Source organism: Vombatus ursinus, unplaced genomic scaffold (genome assembly GCF_900497805.2).
Source record: "Vombatus ursinus unplaced genomic scaffold, bare-nosed wombat genome assembly UNPS02014811.1, whole genome shotgun sequence".
Taxonomy (NCBI): domain Eukaryota; kingdom Metazoa; phylum Chordata; class Mammalia; order Diprotodontia; family Vombatidae; genus Vombatus; species Vombatus ursinus.
The window spans coordinates 10,782,897-10,809,206 of NW_020954589.1; the positions used below are offsets into that span (position 1 = coordinate 10,782,897).

Below are 26,310 nucleotides of genomic sequence, written 5' to 3' on the forward strand. Positions count from 1 at the left end.
ATTAAGCATTAATAATGCGCCAAACACTTTGCCAGGCTCTGGAGATGCAAATACAGTGAAGCAAGCCCCACTTGTAAAAAACTTACTTTCTAACTGGCTCTTGTTGTTCAGTTGTGTCTGCCTCTTCCTGACCCCATTTGGGGTTTTCTTGGCCAAGATACTGGAGTGGTTTACCATTTCCTTCTCCAGCTCATTTGACAGATGAGGAAACTGAGGCAGACAGGGTTAAGTGACTTGCCCAGAGTCACACAGCTAGTAAATGTCAAGTGTTTGGTCTGAGGCCGGATTTAAACTCAGATCCTCCTGACTCCAGGGCCAGGGCTCTATCCACTGCACCACCCAGCTGCCCCAAGAGAAAGGTTTTACCAGGTACGAGTGAGGAGGTAGTTCTTTCTAGGTACGGGTGACAGCCAGGACAGAGACCCAGAAATGAGAGATGGAGTGTCACGTTTGAGGAACAGAAGGTAAGTCTGGCTAGGGAGTGATGGAAGTGGGGTAGTAAAGTACATTGAGGTTAGAAAGGTGGGTGGGGGTGAGGTTGTAAAGGGTTTAAAAAGCTAAGCAGAGGAGTTTAGATTTTATGCTAAAGGCAATAGGGAATCACTGCAATTTGTTGAGTAGGAGAATGTCATGGTGAGATCTTCACTTAAGGAAAATAATTTTAGCAGCAGAATAGAAGGACTGGAATGGTGAGAAAGTTAAGGCAGGGAGACCAATTAGAGTCATCTAGGCAAGAGGTGATAACGACGGGAACCAAGGTGGGAGCTATGTGAGTGGAGTTGCAAAGCGTGATGAGATTATGTCACAGGTAAGCTGCTGATCTGCACTGGTGTGGAGAATTTCCATAATGGGAGTTCCCCACATGACTAAAAGCACAAATCGAGACAAAAATGTTTTTTATATTATCTACCTTACAAGGAGTTGTTTGGAAATGTTGTTGCTCTTTGCTTATTTCTTTGTGACCCCATTTGGGGTTTTCTTGGCAAAGATACTGGAGTGGTTTGCCATTTGTTTCTCCAGCTCATTTTACAAATGAGGAAACTGAGGCAAATAGGGTTAAGTGACTTGCCCACAGTCACATAGGTAGATTTAAACTCAGGTCTTCCTCACCAGGCCTACCACTCTATCCGCTTCACCACCTAGCTGCCCTATTTTGAAGTAACTGCATTGTAAAAATGTGAATTATTATTATTATCATCATTATAAGGAATCTTAGAGGACCATCTAATCTAAACTTCCATCGCATGATAGGACACCCTGCTATATCATCCTTGACAATGGTCCTCCAGCATCTGCTTCAGCAGTAGACACTTATCAGGTCTTTATTATTTGCCAGGCACTATGCCAAGTGCTAGGGATAGAAAGAAAAGCAAGACTAGCTCTTGCTTTCAAGGAGCTTACATTCTAATTGGGGAGAGGGGACACAACATGCAAATAACTAGGTACATATAGGATAGTTCAGAATAGATAAAAGGCATTCGGAGAGGGGGTGGTATTAGAAGCTGGGGGGACTTGGAAAGGCCTCCTGTAGAAGGTGGGATTTGAGTTGAGTCTTGAAGAAATCCAGGAAAACTAAGAGACAAAGGTGAAGGAGCAAAGAATTCCAATACAAAGATTCAGGAGTTGGAGTACTGTGTTTGAAGAGTTGCAAGTTGGCCAGCATTCTTGGGTTGTAGTATATACATGGCAGGGAATAAAGTGTAAGATTAGAAAGGAAAGAAAGAATCAGATAAGAAGATAAGAGCTTTAAATGCCAAACAGGGAAGTTTATATTGGATCCTGGAGGTCATAAGGGACCACTGGAGCTCATGGAACAATGGGGTGACATGGTCTGCTTTAGGGAAACCACCTTGGCAAATGCAGGGAGGATGGATTAGAATAGGGAGAGATGAGGCAAAGAGATAAGTTAGAAGGCTATTATTATAGTCCAGGTGATAGGTAATGGTGTCCTCACCCATTTTTGTGACTGTGTGAGTGGAGAAAAGGGGACATGTATGAGAGATGTTGTGAAGGTAGAAAGGACAGGATTGTTTGGCAATGGATTTTACACAAGGGGTCAGTGAGAATGAAGAATCATAGATGACTCCAGTGTTGGGAGTCTGGATGCCTGGAAGGATGACAGTAACAAGGAAGTTAGGAAGAAGGGAGGATTTTGGGGACAAGATAATGAACCCAGTTTAGGACACGTTGAGTTTGAGATGTCCAAAAGGCAGTTAGTGATGGAGCTCAAGAGAGAGACTAGGGTCAGATGTATAGATCTTGGGATCGTTTGCATTAAAATGATAATTGAACTGATGGGAGTTGATGAGAGCACCTAGGGGACGGTACAAAGGGAAAAGAGAAGAAAGCTAGGATAGAACATAATGGGGATAGGAATAGATGAAGAATGAGCAAAGGGAATAGGAGATAGGGATAGGAATAGGTAAAAGGTAATAGGAAGAACTGGAAAGGAGCAATTGGATAGATAAGAGGAGAACCAGGAGAGAGTAATGTCATGAAAATCTAGAGAGAGAATATCCAAGAGAAAAAGGTGATCAACAGTGTCAAATCCTTTCCTCCCTCCTTCCTTCCTCCCCTCCCTCCTTTGACTTTTTCTTCTTTCCTTCCCTCCTTCCCTCCCTCTCTTCCTCTCTCTCTCCTTTCGCTCCTTTTCTCCTCCCTTTCTTCCTTCCTTCCTTCGTTCCTTCATTCTTTCCTTCCCTCCTCACTTCCCTTGTTCTGTACCCTGCTCTCCTGCTAATTCAGCTCAAAATCACGTTAGCCTTTTTGGTTGATGCGTCACACCGTTGACTCATATTGAGTCAACAAAAACTCCTTCATCTTTTTCGGATAAACTGCTGTTAAGCCAGCTGATGGCTAAATAATCACGAACCTCTGACCTGGGGTCAGCCCATTCATTCCAGCCTTTTCATGATAGGTTTGGTTCACCTGGGACCCTTTCCAAGGTCGGGCTCCTTAATAAAGGAAGAACTCATCCCTCCCATAGGGACACAGCTGCTTTTTAGGCAGCATTGAACCTACAGCGTACCTAGCACTGTATTTCAATACTTAAGGGAGCCATGATTTCATTAGTGTGGGTCTCTTTTCCCTCCACGCCAATCCCTCCCACACTGCAGTAGATCATCTGCATGTTCCTGTATAGCTGAAAAATTAATTATTCTGGGTCTAAACTGGTCATGAGCCTCTCTAAACTTCATTGCATCATAGATTAAGAGCTGGAAGGGGTCTTACAGGTCATTTGGTCCAACCTCCTCATTTTAAGGATAATAGTAATAATAATAATAGAAGAATATCAGAATAGCAATAATGATGCCTCTCCCTCCCCCCTAAAAAAAAATAAGGAAGGGAAAGAAAAAAGAACAGGGTCATTGGAACAGTTTTAAACAGGAATAAAGGAGAACAGAAGGAAATTCAGAAGTAGTCAAGGAGGATAGTTTTGAAAGCTATGTGTTGATTTTTTGATATATTTAAAAAAAACAAGTGGTATGGGAATATTTTACTTTTTATGTAGAAATGCTCTGGGTTTTTTATGTTTGTTAGGTTTAGAATTTTTAAAAATATGCATATATTGCATTTATATCTATATCTATCTGTATCTATGTTGTACAGTAGATAGAGTACTGGGTTTGGATCCATATTCATGAGTTCAAATCTAGACTCAGACACTTATTAACTGTATGACCCTGGGCAAGTCACTTAGTTCTGTTTACCTCAGTTTCCTCCTATGTAAAATGAGTTGAAGAAGGAAATGGCAAACCACTCCACTATTTTTGCCAAGAAAGTCCCAAATGGGGTCACAAAGAGTCGGACATGACTGAAAAACAACTGAACAACAATAACCACAGAAATGTTTTTACATCCCATTTGAGATAACAACCCTCGAAGTGCATGCTATTATTATCCCCATTTCACAGATTAGAAAACTGGTGCTAAGAGAACTTAAGTGATTTTCCTAAGAATCTATGGATATTATGGCAAATCTGGGATGTGAACTCAAGTCCTTTGACTTGAGCTACTATCCAGAGCTCTTTCCACTGTGACACATTCTAGGCAGAGCATCCTTCCTTTGTCCGTGACCTGGATGCCAATGTTGGCTTGAATCCTTTTCTTCCTTTCTAAAAACTCCCAATTGCCCCCAAACTTCTCATAAAAGATGTAGTCAAAGGAATGGAGTGGAAAGGAAAATTCACCAGATCTTTATGAAAGCCTCTCCCTTTCCCTAGCACTCCCCCTCCCCCACCCCCTTACTCCTACCCGGATTGGAATCAACAAATTGATAATTTGGCAAGAAGTTATGTGCCCATCTGTTCCTACAGCTTGAGGTCTTGGGATGTGGGGGTGGGTTTAGTTCACAAACCAGTCAGACGATCTTGTAATAGTTAAATCAACAAACCATTATTTCAGTATCACACATGGGAAAGAATAAAGCCTAACTGGAAACCTCTGTGAATGGGAGCAGAGGCAACCAGGAAAGTTGCCAGAACCTTAGATGGAATGGTCTTCAAGTTATGACAGGAAGAAAAAGTGAGGCAGTGCTTTCATGCTATTATTATCTCCAGAACCTGTGGCAAATAGAGGTTAAGTGACTTGCCCAGGGTCACACTGCTAGTACGTGTCTGAGATAGGATTTGAACTCAGATCTTCTTGACTCTGTGCCACCTAGCTTCCTTACATAGACAGGATGAATTGGAGATAATTGTTGAATTAAATTGATTGAATTGAAACAATGAACTAGTCCTTATACTTAAGGGGCTGTCTGACTATTGTTTTTGATTATTTTATTTTTTAAAAAAATATTCATTTTTTACTTCTTTCAAAATTTTGATTCCAAATTTTCTCTCTCCCTCCAGCCTCTCTTCCACCCATTGAGGAGGCAAGCAATAAGATATCTGCTATACATGTAAAATTATATAAAACATCATAAAAGATCATAAAATCATAGATTTAGAGCTTGAAAGGACCTCAGAGGGCAGCTGGGTGGTACAATAGATAGAGAGTCTGGAGTCAGGAGGACTCATCTTGTTGAGTTCAAATCCACCCTTAGACACTTACTAACTGTGTGACCCCGAACAAGTCACCTCACACCTATTTGCCTCAGTTTCCTCATCTGCAAAATGAGCTGGAGAAGGAAATGGCAAATGACTCCAGTATCTTTTCCAAGAAAACCCCAAATGGGGTCATGAGGAGTCAGACACAACTAAAACAACAAGAAAGACTTCATCTAGCCCAATGCTTCTTAAACTGTGAGTCACTGAATTAGCCCAATCCTCTCATTTTACACAGGAGAACAGTGAGGCCCAAAGGTAATGTGACTTGCCCAGGATCTCACAGAGTAAGTGGTAGAGCCAGGATTGGAACCAATAGGCTCTAACTTCCAAAACAACATCCTTTCTACTCCATGGCTCCGCCTACTAAGATCGAAAGGAGGAAGGGAATTTAAAGACAGCATGGTATCTTGGGAGATCTACCCTCCCCTTACTGGTTCTAGAGTCAAGAGTGCTGGGGTTCAGATCTTGTCTCTGTTCCTTACCACCTTTGTGGCCTCAGGGGATTCATTTACATTCTCTGGGCCATAGTTTTCTTATCTATAAAATGAGGAAATTGGATGGGATGATCTCTAAGGTTTCTTCTAGCTCCAAATCTGAGATCCTATAAGCTCCCCTTCACCTCTCAAGGGAGGAAACTGAGTCCTAGAGAGGTTAGATGTGCCCAAGGTCACACAAATAGTAACAATGCATGGCACCCTATTACAATCATCAGGAAAGGTATCCTATGGTGACATGTGGTCACCATGTTGAGCGCCCTGTGCCAGTTGCAGAACAATTTTGTGGCAGGTTATATTTTTCAAAGTGCTATTTATTGAAAACATTTCCTCCTTTGACAACCTTGAGAGCCAATGGCTGATGGCATTTTACCCATTTTGTTTTATTTATTTATTTATTTTTTTGGTGAGGCAATGGGGGTTAAGTGACTTGCCCAGAATCACACAGCTAGTAAGTGTTATGTGTCTGAGGCCAGATTTGAACTCAGGTTCTCTTGACTCCAGGACCGGTGTTCTATCCACTGCACCACCTAGCTGCCCCTCCTTTTACCCATTGTACGAGGGTGAAGCCAAGGTTCACAGTGATTTGTCCAAAGTCACATGGAAAGTTAGTGAAGAGCTAGAACCAGACCTCAGGTCTCCTGTCCATCAGCCCTTTTTCTCTTTCTCCAAAGAGAAGTTTCTTTTCGTAGGCAGTCTTGGCTAGATCTCAGGTGGGCTGGGCTCCCAAAGATGAGTTCCAGTTTAGTGAGAGGTAAGGAGCTCGAGCTCGTGCTGGAGGAGAGTGGGGGCAGGCTCTCAGTTCTAGAAGGGAATTTAGAGACGGCATGATGCAATGGAAGCAAGGCCTTTTCACTCACAGCCCGTGTGCTTTAGCTGTGTTCCTGATGGAATCATGGGCTTAATTACCTGTGAGACCTTGGGGAAGTCACACTCTCTTTAGGCTTTTGCTTCCTCCTCTATCTATAAGTGCTTGTGACTCTGACTGTGCCGGTCAGCTGTTTTTCTGATGGGGAGCTCAGTCAAAGGAGGAAGGTAGGCAAAGAAAGGACTCTAGACAGGAAGAGGGCACAGCTATACTCTTACTTGGTGCCATGTGAAATATATCTCTCTAAAATAGCCCATATCTCTGAACTCCTCCTTCTACATCCTCTCCTCCCACCTAACGCTGTTGCTGTTGTCTATTCTTGTCAGTCAGATGTGCCCCTCCTCCCCATGGATCATATCACGCCAATACTGGCCATGGAGTTTTCTTGGTAGGGATACTGGAGTGGTTTGCCATTTCCTTCTCTAGAGGCAAACAGAGGTTCGATGACTGGTCCAGGATCATACAGCTACCTAGTAAGTGGTGAGGCTGGATTTGAATGAAGTCTTCCTGACTCCAGGTCCGGTGCTTTATCTACTGAGCCATCTAGCTGCCTCCAGCACAGCTGCCTCTCCAGGCCTAGGCATGGACAAAGATCCTCTTCCACTTAATTCACTGAGACAAAGTTAGGGAAAATGGTGCAGTGGATAGAGCACTGGGCTTAGAATCAGGAAGACACATCTTCCTGAGTTCAAATCTGGCCTCAGACACTTGCTACCTGTGTGACCCTGGGCAAGTCGCTTAATCCTGTTTGCCTCAGTTTCCTCATCTATAAAACGAGCTGGAAAAGGAAATGGTAAACCACTCCAGTATCTTTGCCAAGAAAATCTCAAATGGGGTCAGGAAGAGTCTGACACAACTGAAATGATTGAACAATAACATAACAACGACAATAGCTAGCATTTACATAGAGCCTGTTAAGGTTTGCAAAGCACTTTATTTGCCTTAACTCATTTGCTCCTCACAACAACCCTGAGAGGTAGGTGCTGTTATTGTCCTAAATTTTTTTTTTTTTTTTGGCAAGGCAATTGAGGTTAAGTGACTTGCCTGGGTCACACAGCTAGTAAGTGTTAAGTGTCTGAGGCCAAATTAGAACTCATGTCCTCCTGACTCCAGGGCCAGTGCTCTATTCACTGCACCACCTAGCTACCCCTTATTATTATCCTAATAATAATTATCCTAATTTTACAGATGAGGAAACTGAGGTAGGCGGAGATTAAGTGACTTTTCCAGGGTCACACAACTAGTCAGTACCTGAGGCAGGGTTTGACCTCAAGTCTTCCCGACTCCACGTCCAGATGGGCCCAGGGTCAGAGAACCAATGAGTTACAGAGCAAAAGCATCAAACCTTAAGGTTTGTGTCCAGTTTGGGGCCTCACATTTTAATAAGGATTTTGACAACTGGAGGGTGTGTAGTATGGGAAGGGTTACTGGAAATCATACCCTGGACACATCTTCTTGAAGGAACTGGGAATGTTTAACCTGGAGAAGGGAAGACTTAGGGGAAACACGGGAGCCGTCTTTAAATATTTGGAGGGCTGTCACATGGAAAAGAGAGGAGACTTGTTTTTCTTATTTCCAGAGGGCATGATTTCTAGAGCCAAGTAACAGTGGGTGGAAGTCAAAGAGGCAGGTTTTGTCCAGATGTCAGGCACAACTTCCTAGTAATCAGGGCCGTCTTCCGATGGGATAATCTGCCTCTGGGGACAGTGGGTTTCTTCAAGCTGAGGCTGGAAAAATCACTTGGGGTAAGACAGAGGGATTCCTGTTCAGGTTAGCTGAGGAAACTGAGGTCCATGTAGGGGAACGATTTACCCAAGTTCTCACCATGAATCAGTGACAGACCTGAACCTCCTAACTTTTAGGCCAATGATTTTTTTTTAAGTCGATTATGCCGCTATTTTTGCTGGCCGCCTAGGAAAGGCATAGTTCCTGAAAAGGGTTCTTCTAAAGACCCAACCTCACCACAAGGGGCATATGAATGGTTAGAGGAGAAGAGGTATGATCAAGGATCTCTGATTATAGCAATGAGGAATTACCCTGGAAAGAACACAGGACGTGGGTCTGGGGCCTGCCACTGCCACATGCCAGCTGTGTGACCTTGAGCAAGTCTCTTTCTGGGTCTCGATTTCCTCATCTGTAAAATAGAAGAACTGGAGTCAGTGATCCTCTGAGGAGCTTTGATACTCTGTGGTTCTGTGCTGGTCTGTGCTTTTTTGCTCCTCCCTAGCCAGAGACAGGCTGGATTTTAGCCCTTTATTCTGTCTCGTGGTCTCCCACTCTAACCACATCCGGTGACTTGACCCTGTATTTGTTGGGTCTCGTTCCCGTCTGCCTATACGTATGCTCTGTCATCTGTTTACAGGGGAGGGTTCAGGAATGCCAGGACCAGACGGAAAGACTTTGCCGGTCATCACATGTAGACAGATTAGGTGATTATCTCAGGGTGTGATTTGAGAGTTATAATGCTCTAACTCCATCCCAACCTCACCAACTCAGCTGGATACGGGCCCATCATTTTTCAACCAGATCTCCATTTCTTGTAGGGTGAGTGAAATGGTGGAAAGAGCCCTGTAAAGATCATAGACAGAGTAGCAGTCAATCAGCATTTATCAGGCACCAACTCTATACAGGTACTATGCTAAGAGCTGGGGATACAAAGAAAGATGAAAGACAGTCACTACTCTCAAGAAACTCACAGTCTAATGGGTGAGATGACATTCAAACAGCTATGTAACCTATATTTCTATTCCTCAATAAATGCTTGTTGAGGTGCAGCTAGGTGGTGCAGTGGATAGAGCACAGGCCCTGGAGTCAGGAGGACCTGAGTTCAAATCTGGCCTCAGACCAAATACTTGACACTTACCAACTGTGTGACCCTGGGTAGGTCACTTGACCCTAATTGCCTAAAAAGGAAAAAAAAAAAGAGAGAAATACAAATAAAAATGAAACAGTTCTCAAGGAGCTTATATGCTACAGAGAGAACAACATGCAAATACATAGGCATATAAAATATATATAAAATAAATATGCGATTTTTTTTTGAGGGGAGAGAAGATCAGTAAAGGCTTCCTGTAAAAGATGGTGAATAAATTAAGCCTGGAAGAAAACTAAGGATACTAAGAAGTGATGTGTAGTGGGATTGGATTCTAAACATGGTGGACAACAAGAGCAAAGGCTAGGTGATGGGAGGAGATGAAGGGTACGAAGACAGCCAGACTGCCTCGGCTATAGAGTAAAAGAAGTGGTGTAATAAGGTTGGAAAGGTAGAAAGGGACCAGGGAGTGAAAGGCTTGAAATGCCAAACAATAAAATTTATATTTGTCCTAGAGGTAATAGGGAGCCATTGGATTTTATAGAGTAGGGGCGAGTCGTGGTCAGACCTAGGAAAATCATTTTGGGAGCTAGGTAGAGGATGGATTAGAGTGGGGAAAGACTTGGAGAGGAGAGACCAATTAGAAGGCTATTGCAATAGTTCAGATGAGAGGTGATGAGGGACTGGCCTAGGGGAGAAGAGAATGTAGAGGGGAAATGTTGAGGAGGTAGAAATGACAAGATTTATCAACTGACTGAGAGAAGGACTGTGGTGTAGTTGATGAAAGAGGTGAACTTGGAGTTAGGAAGACCTGGGTTCAAATCCTTTTTCAGACATTTAATAGATGTGTGACACTGGACAAGTGACTAACTTCTTTCAGACTCAGTTTTCTCATATGTAAAATGAGGATACTAATAATGTAAACCTCATATGGTTGTTGAGAGGATCAAGTGAGACATTATTGCAAATGTTAAATTGGTATATAAATATTAGGTGGTATTATTATTATTATTTGTAGTGAATAACAGTGACCATGAGGTTTTAAATTTGTGTGCCTAGAAGGATGATGGTGCCTTTTGGTAGAGGGAATGCAGAGCTAGGTGGCACAGTGAATACCAGGAAGACTCATCTTCCTAAGTTCAAATCTGGCTTTGGACACTTACTAGCTGTATGACCCTGGACAAGTCATTTAATCTTGTTTGCTTCAGTTTTCTCATCTAAAATGAGCTGGAGAAGCAAATGGCAAACCACTACGGTTTCTTTGCCAAGAAAACCCCAAATGGGGTCATGAAGTGTCAGATACAATTGAAAAAATGACTCAGTAACAAATGTTTAGGGAAGATAACAAGTTCTGCTTTGGACATGTTGAGGAAATTTCAGAGGCTGATAGGATTTAAGTTTGAAATGTCCATTAGGGAGGGAGATGGAGAGCTGGATATATGGATCTGTGAGTCATCAGCATAGAGGAAATAATTAAACTCATTGGAGCTGATAAGGTCACCAAGTGAGAGAGTGAGAAAAGAGAAGAAGGCTCATGACAGAGCCCTTAGGCAACATCTACAATTAGGAGATCCCACGAAGGAGACTGAGGAGTGGTCAAGCAGGCAGGAGAAGAGTCAAGAGAGAGCTGTGTCAAGAAAACCTTGAAAGGAGAATGTATCCTAGAAGAGAAGGTGATCAACAGTGTCAGATGCTGCAGAGAGATCTAGAAGGTTGGGGATGGAAATGAGAGCACCATGTTTCACAGTTAGAAGATGCTTGGTCACTTCGAAGAGAACAGTTTCAGTTGTTCAAATGAGACAATAGCTGTGGAGGAACCTTATTTGGCTATACAGGTAGAAAGTATTAATAATAATATAATAATTCAGAAGTTCTTATTAACCATTTACACCTTATTGTGACTGAATTTATCAGACCCTTTCCCATGAAGATTTTAGAAGGATCCCAGAGTTTGCTGTCCTTGGTTCTGCTGCTTGGGATGTATGGAAATCTCTCAGGTTATGAGGGGCAGATAGCTTGGGAAGTCAGATGGGATGGGGCATCTCCTTGCCTTCCCAGATTGAGTGGAGTTCTCATAAGATCTTTATTGGTCAGTGCTTTGTGGCAAAGGGAGACGGTAATTTGGCAACTGAGCCTGGCAGAGCAGAGCCGGCAGCAGTTGGACCGCCAGCAATATGGTGTGATGAAAAAGCATTTTATTTTGAATCAAAGGACCAGGTTTTAGATCTCAGCTACTTCTGTGATATTGGCCAAGTCATTTCTATTTTCTGAGACTCACTTTCCCTGAAAAATGAGCAGATTAGATGAGCTCTAGGGGTCCTTCTAGCTCCAAATTCTGCGATCCCATAAACAGGGCTTGCAGCTCAGGGTAGGTTTTGGCTGGACACCGGCCTCACTCTCTGAGGACTAGTTCTCTTCCCTTTCTAGTTGGTTTGCCCTGCAGTTCCTGGGTGAGGGACGGTGATGAGCTTTCTCGGTGTGTTAAGAGGCTAGCAGCGGATCTGTTGAGGGTGGAGGAGGAGTCACAGACTCTGCCTTGCAGAAACTTGCAGGCTAAATTGGACAGCAGTGATGCAGACAGACGGCTCAAGGGCAGATCAACACACAGACAGCTGAGCAAATCCCAGCTGATCCGCTGGCCAGAGGAAGGCAGATGAACATTTTCTAAGAGGAGGGTCAGGTCTGGCAGTCCCTGCTTGAGGGAAGAGGGAAGGAGTGGGAAGTTCAGGGCCTGTGCCCCTTGTTGGCTTTGCCAGGGGCAAGTGGGACATTGGCAGAAGCATGTTGTAGCTGAAAGGGGCAAGGAGGAATTGAGTCTGTAACAGGGGAGAGCATGAGGAAGATAGGGCCATCTGTATACTGAGGAATCCCAACAAATTCCATTCAACAAGTAGTTATTAATTTCCTACTGAGTAGCCAGGCACTGAGCTAGACAATGGGATACAGAGATGGACAATTACATAATCACTCCCCTCCAAGACTTCACGACTCTAATAGGACTACAACATGTCCACAGATAAAGTAGAATACTAAATAGATTATAAGAGAAACGCGGGGAACATCCAAAGTGTTCCACGAGAAATGTGAAGATGGAGAGGTCGCTTTCAGGGAGGGTGGTGGTGATCAGGAAAGACTGTGAGGAAGAAGAGCTTAAGCTTTTAAGGGAAAAGAAACATTTGGATAGGCAGAGCTGGGCAGAGTGCACTGATTGTTCTGCAGAGGCTTGTACACAGTACAGGGGAAACTGAGGAGAAGAACCAGATGTTTGAGCTGGGCCATGGGGCTTTACTACAGAGAAGGGAGGTGGGGAGCCACAGGGAGGTGGTATCTCTTTAGCACCCAGCTGGGGCCGGGCAGGGACATCCTTGCCGGTGGTTTGGGATACTGAAAACAGGGGTGGGGGAGGGAGGATGTCCATAGACTGGGCAACATTTATTGAGTGCATAGTATGTGTCTAGGACTGTGAAGGCAGCAAAAGGGGGGAGAGAGGGTGGTGTGGCAGAAAGAAACTGAGGCACAAGGTTTTAAGCCTAGCTCAGGCTACTTCCAACCTACTTGTCTGACCTTGAACAAGTCACTTTCCTATGGTAGATCTCAATTTCCTCCTTTAAAATGAGGGGGGAGGCAAAGAGATCATAAAAATGGGAAAAGGACCCACGTGTACAAAAATATTTATAGCAGCTCTTTCTGTGGTGGCCAAGAATTGGAAACTGCGGGGATGCCCATCAATTGGGGAATGGCTGAACAAGTTATGGTATATGAATGTGATGGAATACTATTGTGCTATAAGGAATGATGAGAAGGAGGACTTCAGAAAAACCTGGAAAGACATGTATGTACTGATGCTGAGTGAAGTGAGCAGAACCAGGAGAACATTGCACACAGTAACAGCTACGTTTTGCAATGACTAACTTTGATAGACTTAGCTCTTCTCAGCAATGCAAGGATCTAAGACAGCTCCAAAAGTCTCATGACGGAAAATGCTATCCACATCCAGAGAAAGAACTATGGAGTTTGAATGTAGATTGAAGCATACTATTTGCTCCTCTTTTTTCTTCTGTTTTGTTTTGTTTCTTCTTTCTTGTGGTTCCTCCTATTGGTTCTAATTCTTCTTTCCAACATGACTAATGTGAAAATATGTTTAATAGGGATGTATATGTAAAGCCTATACAGATTGCATACTGTCTTGGGGAAGAAGGTTGGGAGGGAGGGGGAGAAAATTTAAAACTCAAAAGCTAGGGGCAGCTAGGTGGTGAAGTGGATAGAGCTCCGGCCTTGGAGACAGGAGGACCTGAGTTCAAACACAACCTCAGACACTCGACATTTACTAGTTGTGTGACCCTGGGCAAGTCACTTAACCCCGACTACCTTATCAAAAAGCAAACAAAAAAACTCAAAAGTTTATGGAAGTGATTGTTGGAAACTAAAAATAAATTAATAATAAAAAAAGAAAATGAGGGGGAGGACTAGAAAGCCCCCTGTAGCTCTAAAAATTTGCAGCCACTTGTCAAGTTCAAGTCATCTACTGTGCCCCATCATACCTTTTGTTACTGCCTTTTAGTTTATGCATTGTTTGAATTCCTCTGAATTAAGATTTCATCTTTGGAGAGTCATGTAAAGGTGTATCCTTTGTGACTGGCATTCTCTTTTCCTGCATTGGGGGTAACGGGGAGGGGACGGCATGGTGCAAAGAGACAGCATTTGCAGAACTCTTGAGTTTAGAGCTCAGCAATCTGAGGTCATGTGGTGGAGATCAAAGGGGTGGGACAGATATAGAGTATTCTTTTGGATGAATTAACCTGAAATATTGGTGGTGCAGTGAATAGAGTGCCAGGCCTGAAGTCAGAAAGATTCATCATCCTGAATTCAAATCTGGTCTCAGACACTTGCTAGATGGGTGACCCTGGGCAAGTCACTTAACTCAGTTTGCCTTGGTTTCCTCAATTGTAAAATGAGCTGGTGAAGGAAATGGCAAACCACTCTAGTGTCTCCAAATGGGGTCATGAAGAGTTGGGCACAACAAACTACTGAACTACAACAAAATCAGCACTAGTTTGCTGGTGCAATCCAGGAGGAATCCCCACTGTCCAAAGTGGGAGTGCTGAGGTTCCATGCTCCACTCCACCAGGGCTTTAAGATCTGGGAACTGGCTGAGATATGGTTCAGTGCTACTTTGCCCAGAATGACCCTTGTAGGGACCCATCTTTGGATTCTCTGCCAGGTCTGTGCCTGGATTACAGAGCTAATGGAAAATAGTGGAAAGGCCACTAAAAAAGAATGGAAGTCAAGAGACTTGGGTTCTGGCTTTGCTGCTGACAAGCTTTGTGATTTTGGGCACATCATTTAACTTCTCTGACCTCAGTTTCTTTCTCTGTAAAATGGGGAGGTTGGAATGGGTGATTTCTAAGGTCCCTTATGACTTAAAACTTTATATACTTCTGAGTTCTCAGCTAGGTTCAGGGCTTTGAAGCTGTGGACAGAAATAGATATTGGGAGTGGGGGTAAAGGGGGAGAGCTGGCCGTCACATCTCCTTCCTATGTTTTATTGACCACCCTTTTCTCTCCTGTCTTTCAGTGCATGAGCAGAGGTTTGTCTCTGGCTGCAGCCCAGTGCCCAGCCCCAACCCCCAACCCCAGGCACCATGTCTGGCTCCTATGATGAGGCCACACCTTCAGTGGAGGAGATCACAGACAGCTTCTGGGAGGTGAGATCCCCCCCCCTTCCCCAACCCTTTTTCTCACATACACTTCCCTCCCAGATTCCAGTCCTACCTCTGCCTAGTGTTCCACAGAAGGGGTCACAACCTTGGGGGGGGGGCCTGTGCCAGTCCTGTGGGACTAACGCCCAGCACCCTCCTGTCCATATTTCAGTACCACCTGGGCCTGGGTTCCCTCATTGCCCTGCCTTGGTATTATTTCTCTTCCTCCTCTACCCATCCAACCCTCCACCCATCTTTACTTCCTCCCTGCCCTTCTTCACAGCCTTTCTGGAGAATTAATTTGGCATATTGTAGCCACAAGAGGGAGCAGGGTGACCATTTTCAGTGAAGCTCCATCCACTCTCCTGTCTCCCCTGAGGCATCTCATGACCCACCAACCCAAATCAAACCTTTGTCTGCCATTTTGTGTCTCTCTCATACCTTCCACCCTCTCTTCCTCCTCTTCTAGAAGCTTACTTACTATTTTAGATGCCTTCTGCATTGTGGGCTGCTTATTTGGGGAGCAGGGGAGTGAAGGGAGTGGTTATCAGGGTCTCTATTTACTTAGTAACTAAAAGGAGTAATGGACAGCTAGGTGGCACAGTGGATAGAGCACCAGGTCTGGAGCCAGGAAGACCTGAGTTCAAATCTGGCCTCAGACACTTACTAGCTGTGAGACCCTGGGCAAGTCACTTCACCCTGTTTGCCTCAGTTTCCTCATCTGTAAAATGAGTGGGAGAAGGAAATGACAAACTGATCCAGTTTCTTTGGCAAGAAAACCCCAAATGTGGTAACAAAGAGTCAGACGCAACTGAAAACAACTGAACAACAGCAACCAAAAAAATAGGAGTAATAATTCTTGAGGGAACTACCCCACAAGGTTTTTGTGAAGGAGGAGCTTTGTAAATATGAAAACATTGTAGGAATGAGTGATGATGGCGATGATGATGGTGATGAGAGTGAGGATGATGATGGTGGTGATGGTGATGATGGTGATGGCAGCAGTTGTGGCACAGTGGTCAGAGAGGTGGCCTCAGAGGTGCAGAAGACCAGGATTCAAGTTCTGCTTGTGATGTACACTGGTTGTGTGACCGGAGACAAAATATTTACCACTTAGCACCCTAGACAGCTCTCCAAGAGTACATATTGCAGGAAAGTAGAGGTAGTTTCCTTCCTGGGAGTTCCCTAAATCAATGAAATCACAGGTCTAAGCCCTATCCCCTATTATTGAGTGACTAATAAAAGGTAAATAGAGCTTTTCTTAAATTTTAGTCCAGGGTGTGGTTCAGGATTTCTTTTTCAGGCCTCTATTTCTTTGCTTCTAATGTCCTAATCCTTATCTTCTAACTCCCTGTCTCCCTTACTTCCTGTCCCTTATGCCATCCTTACTAGCTGTTTGACTCTGGGCAGGTTACCCTCTCTGAGCCTCAGTTGGCATATCTATAAAATGGGGAGATTAATGCTCTCATTACTTACCTCGCCAGGTGGATGTGAAGAAAGCATTTTGTAAACCTAAAGGTGCTATATTTGTGTGACCTATCCTACCTTTCACCTATCCTTCTGGTTTTGTTTTTTTTTTTTATTTTCTCTGCTAGGCTCTCCCCTCTTCTCTTTTCTGTCCTCAGCTTGCCTCTCTGTGACTCTCTCTGCCTCCTTTCTCTCCCATCTTTCTCCATTTAGACAACATATCAATTCTTCTTTTCTTGCTCCTCTGTTCTCAACTTTTCTCCCGCCCCCTCTGCAACCTGAATGGGGCTCATCTATTTCCCTTCCCTCTAGGTTTGGTAGATGGTGGGAAATATGGGAACTGGGGTGTGGACCAGGCTGGAATGTGGGATGAGGTGGGGGACGGATGGTTTCTGCTGGATCACCTGCCTCGGTAGTTCCAGCCCTTCCTTGCTCAGGATGGGCACCTGTTGGACACAACAGGATACGATTGGGGCGGGGGTTGTTTGTGAGGGAGGCTTTTAAAGTTGTTATGATTACGATGATTTGGAGGAGGGCGGTTTGGCTGTTGCTCTTGGAGGATGGTTAGGAAAATTGATCCATAGCGGGTGAGGCCCAGAGAGGTCCCACTTGAGAGGCAGCAACTGCCAGGGTAGCCAAGGAATGGGGTTGCCCATTTGTCCTTGGGGTTCCTCCAGGTGGGAAACTACAAGCGGACGGTAAAGCGGATTGATGATGGCCACCGACTCTGCAACGACCTCATGAGCTGCCTTCACGAGCGAGCCAAGATCGAGAAGGCCTACGCCCAGCAGCTCACAGACTGGGCCAAGCGCTGGCGCCAGCTCCTCGAGAAAGGTGCCCCCGTGCTCTCCCCCACACCATCCCACCCCAAACTGGCAAGCAATGGTTATGGCCCCTTCCCACGCTCAGGGGAGGAACATGAGCTGGGGGATCCAGCCCTGACGGCTCCTCACTCTTCCCCAGGGACAGAAGGCAAACATCGAGGTTCCTCTAGCTATAGAGGCTGTGCCTGAGGAGGTGGGGCAGATCTTGGGAGGGCCTCCTGCCACGTCTGGGTCCCACCCTGACCTCAGGCACGTTTTAGTCATTCAGTAATTCAGCAAGAGTGGCATAGAGGAAAGAGCCCTGAGTTTAGAGTCAGAGAGCCTGGGTCTGAGTGCCAGCTCTGCTCCTTACTATCTAAGTGACCTTGGGTAAGTCATTTCCCTCACAGTCTCAATTTTCCCTTTCGTAAAATGAAGGGATTGGGCAAGATGAAGGCTAAGTTCCCTTTCAGCTCTAGATCATATGACCCTCTAAGTATTAATTAGGCACGTCCCTTTACCCCTCTGACCCTCAGTTTCCTCAGCTGTAAAATGGGGGTAATAGCACTTAGATAGGCAACTTTGTGGGATTGTACATTTGTCCTCTGTACGTGTGGGAAAGTACTTTGTAAACATGAAAGTACTATGGGAATTGGAACTATTATTATTACTTAGCACCAGCTGTGTGCCCAGGCCTGTGCTAGACGTGGAGAGGTTGTGTCTCGGTTAGCCAAGTCTGTGGACGTCATTGAGAAGAGGCTGGCCATGCTGAATGAAAGGATACAGGCAGCAGAGGCACCTTCTGCTGAGGATGACAGGCAGCCTAAAGAGCTTCAAGGAACTGCTGTCAGAAATTAGAGAAGTCTTCCCTCTGGGCCGGACAGCAGTGCTGGGGGTGGGGGTGGGGGTGGGCGAACCGTCGTCTATGAAGCCACTACTCTGAGCCCAGAACTTTGCAAATGTTATCTCATTTGGTTTTCACAACACTCGGGAGGTAGGTGCTATTACTGTCTCTCCATTTTACGGTTAATGAAACTGAGGCAGATAGAGGTTCCATGATTTACCCAGGGTCACATAGCTGGATTGGAACTCAGGTGTTCCTGACTCCAGGACCAGTGTATAGGATCTGGTTCTTACTTTTAAGGATCACACAGCAGGGTGGGGAGATAATGTACACACACACACACACACACACACACACACACACACACACACACACAGAGATACACACACATGAATGAATGCAAGCACACACAAATTGGTGACTAACAAGAGAAGTCATAGTCTAGACAGAAAGAGCTCTTGGGAGTTCAGAGGAGAGGGAGAGAGGTGAGGAAAGGTTTCCTAGAAGCAACAGGATTAAAGGAGGCAGCTTAGCACTGTGGAAGCCATGCACTGACTGCAAAGTTCTGAACACAAAGACTTGTGTTCAAATCCCACCGCTGACACTCACTTTCTGTGTGACCTTTGGCAAGGTACATTACCTCTGAGAGCCGCTGTAAAAGTAGGGGGTGGATAGACCAGCAGGCATTGGAGGTCCTTCCTAGCTCGTATTTCTATGACTTGGGCCTTAATGGATAGCCAAGAAGAAGGTCTTAATAGGCATTAGGAGAAACTCTTCTGAGGTAGAGACTGTGAGGTTGTGATATAGCAGTAAATATGCTGTGTTTGGAGACAGAACACTTAGATTTAAAGCCCTGGTTTTGCTACTTCACTGTTAACATGACCTTAGACAAGTCGTGTCCTCTTTCTGGGCCTTAGTTTCCCCATCTATAAAATGAGGGACTCAGACTTGATGATTTCTAAGGTGGCGCCTTTCTACTTCAAATCCTGTGACCATATAACCTGGGTAAGATTCAGAAAAACAGGAAGATGTGTCTGCTGGAGCAGAACACAGTAGAAAGAGAAGTAAATCTAATGTTAGAGGATCTAGGTTCAAACTCTGCCTCTGACACTTAACTTTGTGATTTCCAAAAAAATTATGTATATATTTTTCAATTAACCTATGTGACTTTGAATAAACCACTTGACCTCTCTGGGCCCCCATTTCCGCATCTATAAGGTGAAGGGGTTGGTCTAGATGGCCTCTGGAGTATCTTCCAGCTCTAAATTTATGATCTGATGACTTTATATCTACCCCTCCCAAATTTCATCTCATTAGATTTGACCCAAAGCTCTAGCCTGTGGAATTTAAGCTTCCAGTGCCCTCTACACCTCTGCCTAGCATGGTGCCTGGCAAATTGAAGGTGCTTTTGTTGAATTGAATCAAACTCAGGAAACCCCAAGGTGCAGCAGGAGTCAGATGTGAGCATTCCTTAGGTTGCCTGCCCAGCCTTGGGTGCTGGGTATAGCAGGGGGAGGGGCAGCAGGAGAGGGAAGGTTGCTCTCCTTCAGTCACGTACAGGTTTCAGAGGCAGGTGAGCTAAACCAAGACAGCAGCTGTTGTCTCTCACCCAGCTCATGCCCGGGCTTCGGGTCTCTCCCTGCAGGCCCACAGTACGGCAGCCTGGAGCGTGCATGGGGCGCCATCATGACGGAGGCTGACAAGGTGAGCGAGCTGCATCAGGACATGAAGAACAGTCTGGTCAATGATGACCTGGAGAAGGTGAAGAACTGGCAGAAGGATGCCTACCACAAGCAGATCATGGGCGGCTTCAAGGAGACGAAGGAGGCTGAGGATGGCTTCCGGAAAGCACAGAAACCCTGGGCCAAGAAGATGAAAGAGGTACCCAGGGCGAGGTGGGGAGAGGGTCTAGGAGGAAGGGCGTGAGATTCCTTGTGGGTAAAAGCAACAGGAAGCCTAGAGAGAGGCAGCAGAGCACTGGCCCTGGAGTCAGGAAGACCTGGGTCCAAATCCCCCCTCAGACACCTACTAGCTGTTGTAACCTGGGACAAGTCACTTACCCTCTCTCTGCCTTAGTTTCCTCTTCCATAAAATTAGGGAGTTGGATTCCACAACCTCTAAGATCCCTTCCAGCTCTAAGTGTATGATGCTAGTAGAATCAACAGGGAGGTATTCCTGGCCAAAGGATACATTTTCTAGAGGGACAGTGTCCATAGGGTCACTACCTCGTCACTGAGGAACTAAGAAGGGGCCCTGTTCTAATTCAGTAAGTCATTCAATAACTGGTAATTAAGTCCCCACTATTGCAGGGCCCTGGGCTAGACACTCTAGACCCCGGGCTAGATACAACTCACCTCACCTCTTCTAGCCTCAGTTTCTCCATCTGTAAAATGGGGGTGGTAATAGTCCCTGCCTCCCTGCTTTACTAACCTTAAGGCACTATATAAATGCTGGCTATTAACTTCCCCATCTCTGAAAGCTGGAGGCAGCGAAGAAAGCCTACCACTTGGCCTGCAAAGAGGAGAAGTTGGCAGTGACCCGGGAGGCCAACAGCAAGGCAGAGCAGTCAGTTACCCCGGAACAGCAGAAGAAACTTCAGGACAAAGTGGACAAGTGCAAGCAGGATGTACAGAAGGTCTGGGTCTGCAACTGGGAGGGGGAGGGGAGGATGTGGAAGGGCAGGCATGCAGATTATGGAGTAGAGGTGGGGGCGCTGGGGTCAGGGGCTACCACACGCTCCAGCGTGGGGAAGGTGAATGCAGGCGTGTGCTGGAACCAACTCATACTGCTTCCCTGGAGCCGATTGTTAAATTTGTTACATTTTCAGTATGAGCATTTACATTTTAGAAATCAGCAAAGATGTAATCCAAGGCTTGGTATTTCTTAAGTCCAGAAATATGAAAGTGAAGTTGTTAATAATGCAGATTAAACTCAAAAGTGCATTGAGCTCTCTCACTCTCTTTTTTTTAAATTGAGAGCTGCTGTTAAACATTTACCAGCCCAGCCCCTGGGTAGGGGTAGTGGGGGTGGGGGTGGAAGGGAAAATCCTAAAGGTCCTCAGGCTTCAGCGTGCCCCTCCTCCCTTCCCTCCTCCCTCCCTTCCTTCCTTCCTCCCTCTCTCCCTTCCTCCTTCCTTTCCTTCCTTTCTCCCTCCCTCCCTCCTTTCCTTCCTTCCTTCCTCCCTGCCTCCCTCCCTTCCTTCCTCCCTCTCTCCCTTCCTCCCTTCCTTCCTCTCTCCCTTCCTCCTTCCTTTCCTTCCTTCCTCCTCTCCCTCCCTGCTTTCCTTCCTTCCTTCCCTCCTTTCCTCCCTCTCTCCCTCCCTCCCTCCTTTCCTTCCTTCCTCCCTCTCTCCCTCCCTCCCTTTCTTCCTTCCTCTCTCCCTTCCTCCTTCCTTTCCTTCCTCCCTCCTTTCCTTCCTTCCTTCCTCCCTCCTTCCTTCTCTCCCTCCCTACATTCCTTCCTTCCTCAACAGACCCAAGAGAAATATGAGAAGGTGCTGGATGAGATTGGCAAGTCAACACCCCAGTACATGGAAGGCATGGAGCAGGTGTTTGAGCAATGCCAGCAGTTTGAGGAGAAGAGGCTGGTTTTCCTTAAGGAGGTGCTCTTGGATATAAAGCGCCACCTCAACTTGGCAGAAAACAGCAGGTACCTGTGCTGGGCATGGGGGGGAGGGGTTAAGACCCTAGGATAACAGGACTCCGGGCAAGAAGAGCTCATCTTCTGTGTGGTGTAACCCCCTTGTTTTATGCCTGAATCGATCCTGAAGTATTGATTTAAGGCTTACTATGGGCTAGGCACTGTGCTGGAGACATCAGGACAAAAATGGAAGAGTCCCTATCCTCAAGGAGTTTACCTTTTACTATCAGGATACATGTTCGCAGATAAGTAAATACAGAATATAGGCAAAATAAATACGCAGTGATTTGGCAGGGGGAGGTACTAACAACACCGGAAACTCAGGAAAGTCTTCTTGAAGTGCCCTTGAACTGAGCCTGGAGGGGAAGGTGACTAGGAGGAGTAAACCCCCCTCCCCACCTCCTGCCCTCTTCTCCCCTTCCCTGTCCCACCTCCCCCACCCCCCTCCGCCCAGGGAACAGCCTGTACAAGGAGATAGAGATGGAATTCAGGGAAATGCGTGAGGGTCAGTTTGTTGGTAGCGTGGACCACAAGTGGAGGAGTCATGCCATGAGCCTGGAAAGATAAACTGGAGCCAGACTGGGAAGGAAAGCAATCTCTGTTTTCTCTTAAGAGGTACTAGGAAGTCACTGGAGCTTTTTGAGCAGTGGAGTGAGGAGGTGTCGGCTGGCAGCACAGATACATTTGAGATTGTTGCCCTAAGGGGCTTGAGAGCTCAGCCAGCTCAGCTGTGACATGGGAAGAGTGCAGCACTGCCTTTAACGTGGTCCAAGCTTCTCACATGTGTGTACAGATGCTTAGCATGGTGCTCAGCACATTTTGTTGCTCAGTCATTTTCAGTTTTGTTTGACTCCTTTATGACCTCATTTGGGACTTTCTTGGCAAAGATAATGGAGCAGGTTTGCCATTTCCTTCTCCAGTTCATTTTGCAGATGAGAAAACTGAGGCAAACAGGGTGAAGTGACTTGCCCAGGGTCACATAGCTAGCCAGATTTGAACTCAGGTCTTCCTTACTCCAGGCCCAGTCCTCTATCTAATGTGCCACCTATCCACTCTTTTCCTGGCACATAGTAGTTACTTAAATATTTATTCACTGACTGACTGACAGGCATTATCTCATTTAATGCTTACAACAACCTAGTGAAGTAGGTGCTACAGGTATTATTATCCCCATTTTGCAGATGAGGAAATCAGGGAGAATCATTTGAACTGGCTCTTGGTCCTAGAGCTAGAAAGTGTTAGAGGTAGCATTTGAATCCAGGCCTTCCAAGTCTCCAAGCGTATATGCTATACCACGATGTCTCTCTAATACTACAATTTGACAGAGTGAGAGGAGAAAGAAGGAAGAGGCTCTGGGCTCAATTGTCACCATTGCGTGGGCACTTGGTACCAGTTTTAGGTAGGCATACCCTATGTGCCCATCCTATGTGGTAGGTGGCCTTGGGGCTGATCTGAAGTGCCCTCAGAAGAAGAATCTTGATGACCTCCAGAATGGTGGCCTGAGCTAGACGCTGGTGTGGCCTGGTTTCTCCCCCTGAACTTCAGGCAAAGACCTGAGTGACCACACCCGATTTCTCCCTTGCCCAGTTACATCAATGTGTACCGTGAGCTGGAGCAGACGATCCGGGGGGCTGATGCCCAGGATGACCTCAAGTGGTTCCGAAGCAGCAGTGGGCCCGGCATGCCCATGAATTGGCCCCAGTTTGAGGTCAGTGTCCTGCCTTTGTTGTATGTAGAGGTGGACTTGGGGCTGGTGAGGAAGAGGCAGGGAGGGCCAGGAGGAGGGAGTCACGTGGAGGGGGCAGGGAGCAACCTTACAGATACCCATACCCCATACTGCCACTAGGAGTGGAATCCAGACCTCACCCATACCATCACCAGGAAGGAGAAACTGCCCAAGAAGAATGAGGGCGTGACCCTGACCAATGCCTCAGGGGTGGCAGAGTCTATGGCGCAGGCTGGCGACCGTGGCAGGTGAGTACCAGGTGGGCATACCTTCTCTCCCCCACCTCTCAAGTTGGTCCTCCACTGAAGCTTGCTTGTTGCCCAGAGATGTGCCCAAGCATTGGGCATGCAGGGTCCATTAGTAAATTATTATAATTCTAGCAGGTGTAGGTTAGACTAGATGGCCTTGGAAGTACCTTATAATTGAAATTCTAGGACCTTAACAATAACAATGATATCACCTTTCATATTCCCAAAACATTTAAAAATGTTTCCCCAAACCCTCTTACATCTATTATCTTTTTTGTTATTCCTGGCAGGCTGGTTCAGCAGACAGAACAGGGAAGATTTCATATGCCCCTTGCTTTATGCACTGATAACATTCTGAAAAAAGATGGTTAAATTGAATCTTATTTGGACTGTATTGGGGAAGAGACACTATTTAAGGAATTCTATAAAAGATCCTTTGCAATGCAAATAATTAGATACCCTCTTTCCTGGGATTGCTTAAAATGAAGTCTGCCTATAGCTCCATTTTACAGATGGGGAAACTGAGGCACAAACTTTTTTTTCCCCCAAGGAGAAAGGATCAGGATCACTTGCTTAGGGTGACTCAGCTAGTTAGAAGCAAAGCTGGGATTTGAACCCAGGTCTCTTGACTCTGGACCACTGTAGAGGAGTCTCCTTCTCTTCCTGATCCTATCCTCTAGCACTTTCCATCGTTTAGAGAAGTTTAGAGCAGGGTCTTTGAAAAGCTGCCATGTGGAAGAGGGATTCAACTTATTTATTTGGCTCTAGAGGGCAGAAGCCAGGAGCAGTGGATGCCAGTTGCAAAGGGAAAATTTAGGCTTGATGTCAAGAAAAATTTCTTAAGCAATGGAGCTGCTCCAGAGCAGAATGGGCTGCCCTTCATTTTTTTAAGCTAGCATTTATGTAGCACTTTACAAGTGCATTACTAATATTATCTCATTTGATCCTCACAACAACCCTGGGAGGTGTATTCTGTTATTATCCCCATTTTACAGATGAGGAAAATTGAGCTAAACAGAGGCTAAGTGACTTGCCCAGGAACACACAGCTGATAAGGGTCTAAGGCAGGATTTGAACTCAGGTCTCCCTCACTCTAGAACCTGTTCCAGCTGACCCTGGATGACCAACTAACTGTGGGGTTTATTATAGTAGAGAATCCTTTGGTGTATGGGTTAGCCTAGATTGTCAGATGACCCCATGGTCTCTTTCAGCCCTAAAATTCTGTGACTCTGTGATTTGTGCTGGGGGAGGGTGGGAAACCCCTTGAGGACAAGGCCAATGATGATCTCCATCCCCCTTCCCCCGTCCCCCTCCACTCAGCGTCAGCAGCTATGACCGAGGCCAGCCATATGCCACCGAGTGGTCTGATGATGAGAGTGGAAATCCCTTCGGGGCGGGTGAGGCCAACGGGGGTGCCAACCCCTTTGAGGATGATGCCAAGGGGGTGCGTGTTCGCGCACTCTATGATTATGATGGGCAGGAGCAGGACGAGCTCAGCTTCAAAGCAGGTTTGACCTGGGGACTCAGGGTGGGGGGGTTGGGATGGGGCAGGGGGGCATGGGTGATCAAGGAATAGAGTTTCTGTGCAGGGAATAGATGACAAGTAGACATGAAGAACTATGAAATTCGAGGACATGGGGGCAGCTGGAAGAGGACAGGCATTGGGCAGTTGTGAGAGGGCAGCAAGGAGTATTGAGGGTGTGGCTCAACAGAAGTTTCACAAAGAGGGGATAGATGTAGATATGGTAGCAGACTACAAGAGTCAAGGTGTATGGGACCTGAAAGGCGAGGGGTCAGGGGATAGAGATTGGAATACGAAAGATGGAATTGTGGCTATTGGGAGCCTGGCAGAGGAGGATTTCAGGCAGCTTATAGGGTAGAATTAAGGGTCCTCATTCCAAGAGTCTTGGGGATGCATACTCAAACCACATTCCTTTCTTCCCCAACCACTAACTCCCATCTCCTTGTATGTTCCTCCAGGAGATGAACTTACCAAACTGGGAGAAGAAGATGAGCAGGGTTGGTGCCGAGGTCGTCTGGACAGCGGGCAGCTTGGCCTCTATCCTGCCAACTATGTGGAGTCCATCTAATTGTCTCTCCCCGTCCCCCATCAGCCCGCCTCATGCCTTTCCCCACTATCCCTCCCAGTCTCCCTTCTCCTGCCATCTATACCCTTCATCCCTTGCCAACCCTCTTCCGTCTTCTATCCTTTCTAATCCACCCTCTTCCACAATCAACCCATTCCTCTTCCTGCCCCAGCTCCATAGAGTTCCAGACATATTTTCCAATCAAGCTTTTATTTTTTTAAAAGTCGTCTTGGGAAGAAAAAAAAATAGAAAAAAAAAGAAAAACAAAGAAAAACCAGAAATAAGCATTTGAAATAGCACCATAGAGTGGGGGCAGGGAAGGGGTAGGGTTGGGGAAGTAATCCTCCTGCAGGTGAGGGGCCACAGCCTCAGCCAGCAATGTTGGCAAGGGCTCTTGGTCTTCAGATCTCACCAAAGAGGTCTGTCTCTCTGTGCCCTTCAGAAGTCTCCCAAGATCCCCTCCTCCAGAATCCCTGACTCCCATCCATTCTCCCTAGGCTGGCTCACAGAATGTCAGAGCTGGAGGGGACCTTACAGCTGTCCAGTCTAGCCCCGCTCATTTTATAGAGGAGGAA

At 46.0% G+C, this 26,310-nt stretch overlaps 1 protein-coding gene across 2 annotated transcripts; it reads left to right on the forward strand.

Moving 5' to 3' along the window:
• The first annotated feature begins 14,864 nt into the window (after positions 1-14,864).
• Positions 14,865-25,738, forward strand: PACSIN1 (protein kinase C and casein kinase substrate in neurons 1). Of its 2 annotated transcripts, none has more exons than XM_027876678.1 (9): positions 14,865-14,927; positions 17,066-17,222; positions 19,681-19,916; positions 20,515-20,670; positions 21,508-21,683; positions 23,262-23,388; positions 23,521-23,648; positions 24,969-25,156; positions 25,629-25,738. In XM_027876678.1, exons 1-9 carry the CDS (start codon positions 14,865-14,867, stop codon positions 25,736-25,738), a joined length of 1,341 nt encoding a protein of 446 aa, XP_027732479.1. The 2 variants fall into 2 exon arrangements, with proteins under 2 accessions (XP_027732479.1, XP_027732478.1); XM_027876677.1 differs by having other exon boundaries at positions 23,262-23,382.
• The last annotated feature ends 572 nt before the right edge of the window (positions 25,739-26,310 follow it).

Coding starts and splice junctions, on each gene's coding strand:
- PACSIN1 (XM_027876678.1), top strand. CDS start 14,865: ATGTCTGGCTCCTATGATGAGGCCACACCTTCAGTGGAGGAGATCACA. Junction 14,928..17,065: donor TCACAGACAGCTTCTGGGAG/GTGAGATCCCCC, acceptor GGGTTCCTCCAG/GTGGGAAACTACAAGCGGAC. Junction 21,684..23,261: donor AACTTGGCAGAAAACAGCAG/GTACCTGTGCTG, acceptor TCCCTTGCCCAG/TTACATCAATGTGTACCGTG.